Consider the following 12,317-nt stretch of genomic DNA (forward strand, 5'->3'; position numbering starts at 1 on the left):
CCTTGGCGACAATCAAATTGTTTGACTCAAACGGTAAGTTTTTTTATTGTGTTAGAAAAAAACTCACACCTCATATATACATGTGAACTTTTTTAACTAAAACAATTAAAAAACTTACCGTTTGAGTCAACAAATTTGATGCGTGGCCATGTTGCTTAATAAAAAATACATAACGTGTTGACACTTTAAAGCTGTATTGCCACACGGCGATTTACTGAGCCATTTATCTTTAGATGATTATTTATTTATTTATTTCATTTATTTGTAATATAAAGCCTAAATAGGCCAAATAAACTAAATTTCCTTTTTTTCTAATATGGCCGTCGACACCTACCTTCAAATTTATATACCTTGATCTTGGCCACAACCTTTTATGAATTCGCCTTGGGTAAAGCAAAAAATGCAATAAGATTGTTTACATTTATTTCCCTGCATTTGTTGCACCGGTTGAATTACAGCGCGTTCTTTAAATTAAAACGAAAGAAAAACAAAAACATGAGTGAATTAATAAAAATATTTAAAAAGTTAAATGAATACTTTGTAGTGAATTTAGTGTGGGAGGAAATCGAAGAAATGATAGAAAATGTACAACAAAATAAAGCAACGCCACACAACAACACAGAGGGACAACTTAACGAAGCAATGCTGAAATTTATTGGCATTCCTTTGGTGCAACGTGCAGCATTAGATGATCAAATTGTCTCTACTCTGATGGAATTATGTGCCACATTACGTAGTTTACGCAGCGAAAGCGAATCTAGTTATGACAACACTTTCGACTGTTGGGATCAAGTTGTTAAGGTAGCTTCCAGAGATGGTTATTTGGCTTTCATCTATACCTTGGCAGCATTAATACAAGTGGATGGCACATCGCAAGTTTACATAAAACTTTCAATATTGGCAGTTAATGCATATTTTCTATCACTTACCATACCGGGCGCCAAGGGCTTTCATATATTCGAAGAGGAAATCATAAAACATTGTGTACAGGTGTTTACCTTAATAGAACGTATACAGAATCCAAATGTTTTATCGCGTATGTCTCGCAATGAACCCATACAAATATGGTTACAATTTACGACATTGTGTGATGATTTGAAATTGGTGCTACGTTATGTCCACTTCAGCGATCACAAGGAAGCAAGAGATGTAATATTAAAGAAATTGATTGATATACAGTATTTAAATCATGAAAGGGGGTATGCTAATACGTGTAAGTATGACACTGAAGCAGAGCTAAAGTTGAATTATGTTTGAAGATCTGAACTACAAATTAGAATTTAACTGAACTGGAAGTAGATTTGAACTAAGACTGGACAAGAACTGAATTACAATTCTACCAGAATTGATCTTTAACTGAACTATAACTTATATAAAACTGAACACTAAACAAGAACTGATCTAAACCTGAACTAAAACTTTACTGCGACTGAACAGAACTAGAAATGTACTGGAACTAAACTGAAATTGTATAAGAACTGACAACAATTGTGTTAATTCCCATTTATTAAATTTGTAGAAGAATTTTATTCTTTTTTATTAACAAAAATATTACATTACAAAACAATTTTAAAAATGTTTTACCAAACTTATGTTAACTTTTAACACACTACTCTTAGCCCATTGCTCTCTTCATGAAAATATCTTTAATTTGTGGTATGTTATGAGTTAATTGTAGACCCAAACTACGTAAAAGTACTACCGGAGTTAGGGTAGTTGAATAGAGTGTATGTAATCCATGAACACCCACTAGTATGGGTACGTTTTTATTTAGACACTTTTGTTCGTATTTCATTAGATATTGTTTATCGCCCAACTTGGCACCGGCGTAAGCAGCCTCAGCTAAAGTTTCAATTAAATAGCCTACATCACTGAAACCTAAATTAACACCTTGTCCGGCCAATGGATGTAAGCGATGGGCAGCATCTCCAATAAGAGCAGCACCAGTACAAACGTACGAAGAGGCATGTAAGAAACCCAACGGGAATGTGGCTCGTGATTTTTCAAAAACACCACTTACACGGGGAGGATATTGTCTCATTGTTGCAGAACTACGACCCATTATGGAATTTAAAGTACTTAGAGCCTTGTCCGTTAAATCACTTTTTGGAAATTCCTTACAAAAGGCCTCATTCAAAGCATCAATAAATTCCTGAGGAGCCATATTGAGTAACTCCTTGGCATGAGGAATTGTAGTGCTCCATACTAAGGAGCTAAGTTTGTCGGTTAAAGGCAACAGTGCCACAGGTCCTGTGGGTATAAAACGTTGCCAAGCAACTGAATTGTCTGCAGCTTCACTTAACTCCAATGTTGCCACTAAGCCCATACGCTCATAGTTTAGACTGAAAACATCAACACCCATTTGTTTGCGCACTAACGAATTGGCACCATCGGCTCCAATTATTAATTCACAGGTAAATTTTTCACCACTTTGCAATGTAACCTCGGAAACTCCTTTGCCCGTGTCGGAGGGCAGTTTAACCTCTGAAATACGAGACAAATTGCGCACTAATACATTCGGAGCAGCATCTTTTAGTTGACTATATACCGCATCCAACATTAAATCATTTTCCACTATGCAAGCCACATCTTGTGCAAAATGGTCATGTTGAAATTGTATTAAGGCGTCACTATTCGATTCCCATACTTGCATTTGTTTAACTGGCTTAACTCTAGCATTCAGCATACGTTCCCAAGCTCCAATCGATTCGAATAAAGCAATACTATTTTTATTAATAGCAGAGACACGATTTCCATATGGTTGGCTGGTGCTGAATCCTTTAAATGGTGGCGCTCCTTCCAATAACAATACCTTTTTATCGGCCATTGTTTTATTTGTAGCCAAAGCGGCAGCCAATGTTGTGCCTACCAAGCCTCCACCACCTATAATTATATCATAGTGTTCGGTGGATGTTGTAGGTGCTGTTACTACGGGTGATCCACTGAATGCTCTGGTTGCCAGTAACTGAAGCAATGGTTTTATTTGCTTGTTTTTACCAAAGTTAGTTAATAATAACTGCATTTTTCGTTTTTTATCTTAATTTTTTATTTATTTAAAAATTACTTTTATTAACAAAAAAATCGTAAGTTATAGAATTCGTTCGCGTTGTGAAATGAATTGTGTGTGTTTTTATTTTGTGCAACAAAACAGAAATAGTTCAATTGATCAGCTGTTTATACACTAAACAGAATTGCCAGATAGAAACATATTTAAAAAAACGGTTATTTTTAAATGGTGTATGTGTATTCAAAGCAATTTTATAAATACGTAACGTAACGTTAGTAAGGCACTTGAATTTGGTAGATAATTGTTAGAAAATTGAAATATATTACATAAATTTATCTATTTAATAAAATTAACTAGAACTGAACTAGAACTGAACTAGAACTGAACTAGAACTGAACTAGAACTGAACTAGAACTGAACTAGAACTGAACTAGAACTGAACTAGAACTGAACTAGAACTGAACTAGAACTGAACTAGAACTGAACTAGAACTGAACTAGAACTGAACTAGAACTGAACTAGAACTGAACTAGAACTGAACTAGAACTGAATTAGAACTGAACTAGAACTGAACTAGAACTGAACTTGAACTGAACTATAACTGAACTGAACTAGAACTGAACTACGTAGAATTAAACTAGAACACAACTATAACTTAACTATAACAAAACTATTCAAATATTTAACATTTTTTCATATGAATTGTTCTCGAATTCGATATCAATTATTTCTAGATGCTGCTAACTTGCATTTAAAATGTTTTGAAATATACGAAGAAATGATCAATGCCCACAATGGGGATCCTGAACAGACTCTCATGAAACTTATGAATATGACCGTCTTCCTTCATACATATCCAGCTAAACCGAAATCGAACAATCAAACAAATATTAATTCCGATTGTGAACACATCTCCGACTGGTTTATCAAATCGATATCTAAATACCCACGTTTATTGGTGAAAGTTTTAAAGTTCTATATTGAATGTATTGTAACAAATCCTCTTAGAACATGGAAAAATGAACAAACACAAAAGGCTTTAGAATATGCCGCTAAATATGATGCTGCTTTATTTACAAAATGTAATGAATCATGTGTGGAGTTCCTATGCGAGGCTGTATATGCCGACGAGGTAATGATAAGATCTCGAGCTATAGATTTAATGTCGAAAATTTTACAATTAGAATCCCAGGTGGATTGGCAAATGTTTCGTCATGAAGTTTCAGCTATACCACGTGAAATACATTTAATTAAAGAACTTATAGATAGTTTGCGAGATCAAAATAATAATATTAAATTGAAATCGGTGCAAGCTTTACATATGGCTTTGACTAAAGGTTCACCTAATACGCGTAAAATTTTAACCGAATGCCTAAAGTATGCACAATTTTGTGATACAAATGTTCAACTACCGGATGAACCTAGAGTGCGTAAAAATGAAATACGTTATGAAAAACCGAATAGACAAAAAGCTGAATACACTTTTGAGGGTCATGGTATAATCGAATTGGCTTTTCTTAATTTACCATCTAATATTTTTACACAAATTTATCAAAGTCCTTTATCGTATATACGAAGGGCTGGTATTATGTTTATGGAACAGTTGGTTAAATTAAATCCTTTAATAATATTTAATACAAATTTTGTACAGGTGGGTAAAAGGAATGGAAATTAGCGTTGTTCTTTTTTAATATTTATTTCTTTTTTTTTAAAGGAAACATCTCGTTTGGTAGAGGAACCTACGGCCTTAGTGCGTAAACAAACTTTATTGTCAGTTGATGCTATTTTAGAATCCTATCCCAATTGTTATCCAGTTATATGGATTTGGTGTAAAGTTATTACACCCATGTTACATGATGGTGATACCAAAAATATAGAAGTGGCTATGGAGGTATTTTGATTTTCTTTAACTACTGTAGATTATGTTTCATTTACTAATAAATGTTTTAATAGTGCTTTCGTAACAGGGTCTTAATGAATATGAAAAGTATTGAAGAAACCAATAAAGCTGAACATTTTATGCCTTGGGTTATAATACGAACTTTACTATCCACTCAATCACGGTTTTATTTGCAAAATTGTTTTCATTTGGCTTTACAACAACGTATAATAAGGTAGGTTTTTGCAATTACACACATCTGTTACAATTTCTCCATTATCTTAAATTTATCTGAGGACAGATTACGATTCAGCACTTATATACTTACTTACTTACTTACTTGTCTTTTCAGTTCCCAAATCGTTGGTATAATTGAATCTCATTTGCTGACCTCAAATTCCACCGAAGCTTGGATTGTTTTAAATTTTATCTGTGACAAAGTCAAGATTAAAGAACCAGATGCATTAATCCATCATTTCATAACATTGGAATCGGTATGTCAAAACCTTTGTAATGATTTCAAACAAATTAAAACTTCTTCTTTTTTCCCAACATTAGTGGAATAAAGAACAAAACATGCTGATAGCTCTAGAAGTTCTAGCCACTTGTATTAAAGATTTTTCTCATACTGCCCTCAATCATGCCTTTACCCATTTACTCACCCAACTTAAAGAGGGCAAAATGTTGCCCATAATTATAGGTAAAGCATTCGATTTTCTACTACTCATCGATAATCGATCACAAAATACCGGAAAAACAAAAACCGGTCAAACTCATCATAATCAAGAGCCAGAAATCGTTTGGTTAACTGAATTACATCAACATTTAGAATATGAAATATTAACTGGTATTCAAAACTTTCCCGAAAATCGTAATACTTTTATGTCTCATCTATATGCCTACTCAGAGGTTAATTTACAAACTCGCCTTCGACCTCATCAAACTATCATCTCGTTTATACATAAATACATGAACGAATGCAGCAAAATTAAAGAAACTGAAATGCATTTAGAAAATGAAAGACTTTTCAATTCGATGATTTTAATTGCTGGTCGTTTAGCTTTAAGAGATGGTTGTGTAGCCTCCACGACATGTGCTTTATATGCTAATATTTTAAATAGCTATGACCGTCCACCTATAGTGAATACTATTATAGTGGCCTTAACAGATTTGTGTAAAAAACATACTCAAATTGTTGAACGTATAGTGGGTAGAGTGTTGCGCAAACTAAAGTCACCCTATGAAGTAAATCGCATGGAAACTTTTAAATGTTTTGAAAAACTTGTACTGCAGGATCAGTTAAAACTAAGAGGTTCTTTGCTTCTAGCCTTATTGGCTACTTTACTGGATGAAAGTGAAGATATAGCTGCTAGAGCGGGAGACTTTTTTGCTGAATTTTTGGCAAAGAAAAATTCAGCTTTATTTCAAAAATGTCTTATTGAGTGTCCTTTCGTTTTCAATGAATATAAGGTAGGTGTTTTTGTTGAGATTGGAAACAAACGTTGTTGTAATGTGATTGTTTTTCTTTTTCAAAGAATTTTGATGGTTTAGATAGCTTCCAGGAGGCTTTTATAAAATCACCTTTGAAAGGCGAAAATCAACGTAAATACCGTCAACAGTTGTATAGTCATCTAATGACTGATATGGATGATATAAATATGATATTGTATTTTGGACAATTGAAACTAATAGCGGGTAAGTTTCAGATTTACAAACATTTTGAAAACAAATTCATTATAAAATTTCAAAGTTCGAAACTTACGAAATGTAATAAATTGGCCTCGACACAGATTATATAATGCTATTTATTTTATTTCAACTTTTCTTTAGAAAAATCTAAAAACGATCCTTTAATAAAAACTCCTGAAGGTATAGCCCTTGTTAAAGATGTTTTATACATACTCAAGAAAGTATGTCAACTAACTAAGGAGCAAAAATTGAATACAGAAAATAGTGAAACAGAAAAACCCGAAGATGATGCTTTAGCTGAAATCAATGAATTAACCGAAGTCAATGCAGAAGGTAACAATAAAGGTGCAACAAATAAAACGCCTTCAGGCACGGGAGTTGGTAGAGGCAAGCGAAAACGAGAAGTAACAATGCCTGAAGCGGTAAGTAAAAACGTTTCCAAACTAAAAAAAAGCGTAATTTTAAAGCTCTAGATACCTAATAAGAGAATTTTTGGAAAAAATTTAAAAACTTCTTTTAAAACAACGTATTTTTCTATTTTCCTTTTCCTAACTTATCTTGCAGCTTACACTTCTAGAAAAATCTTTAATATTTATACCCACCATTTATAAAAATATCCATAGTTATGATAATAGCATAGACAAATCATTCGATGATTTATGTAAGGCCTTAGCTAAACGTTTTACTAACCTAGTAGACTATGCCCAACCAGCTGAATTTTGGAATAAATATCGTACTTCCAAAGTAGCAAATAATAGTAAAGGTAAAAAACCCACCAAAAGAAAAACGCCCAAGAAAAAGAAACGTAAAGCACAAACAGATACCGACGATGATGAAGATGACGATGCTGAGGATGATAATGAAGAAGATGATAACGATTACGAAAATGAAAATGAAGTATGCGAAGAAGAGAAGACTAAGAATAAAAAGTATAGCAACAGTTCCGATTCGAATGAAGACGAAGAGGATAATGAACCCCTAATAAAAAGACCCAAAAAGAAGGCTGTTATTTCTACTGAACTATCAATGGATTATATATTTAAACCGAATATTTGAAATACAAGTAAGCATCGAACAAAAAAGCATTTTTTTATTTTTAATTGCAAATAAGTGATAATATTATGCCTGAACTAGAAATATACTAGAACTGAATTAGAAATGAACTAGAACTGAAGTAGAACCGAACTAGAACTGAACTAGAACTGAAATAGAACTGAACTAAAACTGAACTAGAACTGAACTAGAACTGAACTAGAACTGAACTAGAACTGAACTAGAACTGAACTAGAACTGAACTAGAACTGAACTAGAACTGAACTAGAACTGAACTAGAACTGAACTAGAACTGAACTAGAACTGAACTAGAACTGAACTAGAACTGAAATAGAACTGAACTAGAACTGAACTAGAACTGAACTAGAACTGAACTAGAACTGAACTAGAACTGAACTAGAACTGAACTAGAACTGAACTAGAACTGAACTAGAACTGAACTAGAACTGAACTAGAACTGAACTAGAACTGAACTAGAACTGAACTAGAACTGAACTAGAACTGAACTAGAACTGAACTAGAACTGAACTAGAACTGAACTAGAACTGAACTAGAACTGAACTAGAACTGAACTAGAACTGAACTAGAACTGAACTAGAACTGAACTAGAACTGAAATAGAACTGAAATAGAACTGAACTAGAACTGAACTAGAACTTAACTAGAACTTAACTAGAACTGAACTAAAACTGAACTAGAACTGAACTAGAACTGAACTAGAACTGAACTAGAACTGAACTAGAACTGAACTAGAACTGAACTAGAACTGAACTAGAACTGAACTAGAACTGAACTAGAACTGAACTAGAACTGAACTAGAACTGAACTAGAACTGAACTAGAACTGAACTAGAACTGAAATAGAACTGAACTAGAACTGAACTAGAACCTAACTAGAACTTAACTAGAACTGAACTAGAACTGAACTAGAACTGAACTAGAACTGAAGTAGAACCGAACTAGAACTGAAGTAGAACCGAACTAGAACTGAACTAGAACTGAAATAGAACTGAACTAAAACTGAACTAGAACTGAACTAGAACTGAACTAGAACTGAACTAGAACTGAACTAGAACTGAACTAGAACTGAACTAGAACTGAACTAGAACTGAACTAGAACTGAACTAGAACTGAACTAGAACTGAACTAGAACTGAACTAGAACTGAACTAGAACTGAACTAGAACTGAACTAGAACTGAACTAGAACTGAACTAGAACTGAACTAGAACTGAACTAGAACTGAACTAGAACTGAACTAGAACTGAACTAGAACTGAAGTAGAACTGAACTAGAACTGAACTAGAACTGAACTAGAACTGAACTAAAACTGAACTAGAACTGAACTAGAACTGAACTAGAACTGAACTAGAACTGAACTAGAACTGAACTAGAACTGAACTAGAACTGAACTAGAACTGAACTAGAACTGAACTAGAACTGAACTAGAACTGAACTAGAACTGAACTAGAACTGAACTAGAACTGAACTAGAACTGAACTAGAACTGAACTAGAACTGAACTAGAACTGAACTAGAACTGAACTAGAACTGAACTAGAACTGAACTAGAACTGAACTAGAACTGAACTAGAACTGAACTAGAACTGAACTAGAACTGAACTAGAACTGAACTAAAACTGAACTAGAACTGAACTAAAACTGAACTAAAACTGAACTAAAACTGAACTAAAACTGAGCTAGAACTGAACAAGAACTGAAATGGAACTAAAAAAAGGTGAACATGAATTTAATAGAACAAAATCGGAAATCGGTCAGAATTTTCAAAAAAGTGACTTTCACAATTTTTAAAATATATTTTTTTAATTTTTATTTAATTAATTCTTATGTATCAACATCTCTTATAATATAAAACTAAACATTTTAAACTTCAACAATCCCCCAAACCTTCAACACTTAATGTTAACTGTTCCATAGCCTGTTTGGCTATCAGACCCAAAACACCTTCTTGTGACTGTGGATCTTCATGCTGTAGAATTTCCACACATTCCTTTAAAATATCAATGGCCTCCGATAGCTTTTCCTTAAGTTTCCTACCAGTTAAAACTTCCGCAATAAAACCACTTTTAGCCAATAAAACAACCGGCACGTGCAATTCATATAAAATCATGGCACGCATACGACTGAGACCTGGTTCAAAAACATTCATTACACGCAAAACTTGACGACATAATTCCTCTTTACGTTCGAGTAAAATATCTGGTAATTCTACCATTTCATATTCCTTAACACGACCATACATTTCGATGAGATTTTGTTTCAATGAAATCATTATAAAATGTAAAGGATGTAAAACTACACGATATTTTTTCAATAACTTTTCGGTTTCCTGTAAACGTGTAGCAGACATTTCGGTGGCTTGTAATTCAGCGACTTCAGCTTGAATGACGGCCAGAGCTCGGCGTATAGCATCACTAGAGGTTTTAAATTCACACAATGTACATTTCCATACGGTGTTGGGATCTAAATACATTTGGGTTTATTATATATTTATTTAAATGTTTTAAATAATAATGTTTAAACATACCCAAAGGATCCGACCACAAAAGCCAACCATCCTCACATTTGCTGCATTTAAAAGTACTGAAATTAGTGCCCAATTCAGTGGGATCTTTACAGCGTTTGCAGTCGCAAGTAAAGAATTTACCCGCTTTCAAATGTTCCTGTCTCTGACTGGTACCATTCAAAGTATAACTATAAGAATGTTGCAGTTGCTGACCCGGTTCCAAGTCGACCATAGCACGCAAACGTATTCTGTTTGTTAACAATAATGTTTTTTAATTTCTGTATTTTACTTAGAACTTATTAGTAAAATCTTACCTATAATCTTCACTGGGATATATACTGCGCATTGTATTGGGTACACAGTTATGTGATAGAATACCTGTTATGGGATATAATGCTCTAAGAGGAAATCCTTGCAAAGATTTCGCTTCAAAAGCATTTACTTCCAATATGCCCACAACTTGCATAATGAGATCTTCGGAAAAACGTTCACCTAATTTACAGGGTCCTCTTAGATATTGTGCTATATTCACTAAATCTGCATGCCAAATATCAGAATTTTCACGACGTTCCTTATCATGGTATTCCATGGGAGCCACTTCTCTTTCCCATCGTTCTGGATTGGCTTCTTTGGCCAATAGTACTCTGAAAATAGGAAATAATAAACAACATTTTAAAATCGTTGGTCGTATCTTTCTTCTAGAACACTCTACCAACTAGAACAACACGCATCATAATGCAACTGGTCCTTCGAAGATCATTAATTTAATCGCAAACAAGAAAAGAATAAAAAAATTCGTTAAATTCTGCGGGTATTTTAGAAAAATTTGTTCTCTTTTAGTTTCAATAAAATTTACCCCTAGTTTTCCTATGTGTACATTTATAGGCGGCACACTTGGAAGCTTTTATTATTCTATTTCAATTTTTTTTTTCAAATATAATTTTTGCCAATTAATTATCAATTTTGCTTGTACGTACGTTGTATATTGTTATGCATACAATAACAAAAATATTTAGCAGCACAAAATACGAATTTTTGTTAATAAGTCAAAAGAATAAAATTTGTTTAAGGTACCAGATCTACATGGGTACAATACAGTGCGAAAGCAAAGCAACTTTAGCTATCACAAATTGTAAACTATGGCGACATTAAATAGAATTTATATTTTCTTTGCTGTAAGTATTATTATTAACATATAGATAAATAATATACATTTAATTATTTTACAAAATAAATTTGCTTATTTTTCGCACAATACTGTATGTACAAAAGTTTGTAGACAAACGTAAATTTGCCTAAAGATAAAAATACAATAGGCTTTTAAAAAGCTATTTTGCAGATGAAAAATCATTGTTTCTGTTATCGTCCATTACTAAATAATATCATATTAAAATTTAGCAATTTTATAAATGGCTGCAACGAAGCTTGTTTTACCCTTCACTGGTGCGGCTACATTTACAACATTTATCTTTGTTGGATATAAATATGTTGGGTGTAAGTTAGAGTGTCCCACACAACGGTCTTTTTAAAAAGATCACGATGACTTGGTTCAGTTCAATATAACAAAAATTGTTTTATTTTGGAATTTATCCATATAAACCTTATAATGCACTAAGAGTAGTTCTGCGGTCCAGGAATAGTTTAACAAATATGTTATTTATTTTTTTGGGATCCATTTTCCCCATATCAAAAAAAAATGCGAACTTTTTGAACATATTGTAGCGAGTTCAAAATTTTCAATCACTGGTAGAGAGATTTATTTTGGATTTTTTAAATTTAAAAAGTATATAAATTTAAAATATTAAAATTATTTATTTTTGTAAAGTGTTTCAACTAACAATATCAACCAAAAAATACCGCATTTTAACCGAATATTCTCATGTGTGTAGAAATCTTATTTTCTTAATTTATTTAAAATAAAGCTTTTATTATTTTCGTATGTAATGTATATTTATCATATGTATGTATATGAGGTCTAGACAATTATTATAAAGTTAATATGGTTTCGGCTAAATTTTTTGATTTACCCGTTATTTTGTGTTTATTACGCAAAGATAGACAGATAGATAGATAGATAGATAGATAGATAGATAGATAGATAGATAGATAGAAAGATAGATAGAAAGATAGATAGATAGATAGATAGATAGATAGATAGATAGATAGAT

At 32.7% G+C, this 12,317-nt stretch overlaps 3 protein-coding genes across 3 annotated transcripts in view; 1 reads left to right on the top strand and 2 right to left on the bottom strand.

Annotated features, from left to right (window-relative positions):
• Positions 1-414: 414 nt before the first annotated feature.
• Positions 415-12,317, top strand: part of LOC111681677 — an 18,098-nt gene continuing 6,195 nt past the window's right edge. The window contains exons 1-9 of the mRNA XM_046945189.1: positions 415-1,213; positions 3,742-4,658; positions 4,722-4,898; positions 4,961-5,121; positions 5,239-5,380; positions 5,445-6,356; positions 6,422-6,581; positions 6,717-6,997; positions 7,140-7,638. Of these exons, the coding sequence (XP_046801145.1) occupies positions 496-1,213; positions 3,742-4,658; positions 4,722-4,898; positions 4,961-5,121; positions 5,239-5,380; positions 5,445-6,356; positions 6,422-6,581; positions 6,717-6,997; positions 7,140-7,631 (3,960 nt within the window). The 5' untranslated portion in view covers positions 415-495 and the 3' untranslated portion in view covers positions 7,632-7,638. The remainder of the gene's footprint in view (positions 1,214-3,741; positions 4,659-4,721; positions 4,899-4,960; positions 5,122-5,238; positions 5,381-5,444; positions 6,357-6,421; positions 6,582-6,716; positions 6,998-7,139; positions 7,639-12,317) is intronic.
• On the bottom strand, positions 1,498-3,132 carry LOC111681678 (ubiquinone biosynthesis monooxygenase COQ6, mitochondrial). Its single transcript, XM_023443564.2, has one exon. It carries the CDS (start codon positions 3,020-3,022, stop codon positions 1,616-1,618), a length of 1,407 nt encoding a protein of 468 aa, XP_023299332.2. The 5' UTR covers positions 3,023-3,132; the 3' UTR covers positions 1,498-1,615.
• LOC111681679 (SET domain-containing protein SmydA-8) overlaps positions 9,437-12,317 on the bottom strand; it is a 6,928-nt gene continuing 4,047 nt past the window's right edge. The window contains exons 2-4 of the mRNA XM_023443566.2: positions 10,464-10,793; positions 10,171-10,397; positions 9,437-10,106 (exon numbers count right to left, since the gene is read on the bottom strand). Coding sequence (XP_023299334.1) covers positions 9,514-10,106; positions 10,171-10,397; positions 10,464-10,793 — 1,150 coding nt within the window. The 3' untranslated portion in view covers positions 9,437-9,513. The remainder of the gene's footprint in view (positions 10,107-10,170; positions 10,398-10,463; positions 10,794-12,317) is intronic.

The sequence above is a fragment of the Lucilia cuprina genome, chromosome 2 (genome assembly GCF_022045245.1).
Source record: "Lucilia cuprina isolate Lc7/37 chromosome 2, ASM2204524v1, whole genome shotgun sequence".
Taxonomy (NCBI): domain Eukaryota; kingdom Metazoa; phylum Arthropoda; class Insecta; order Diptera; family Calliphoridae; genus Lucilia; species Lucilia cuprina.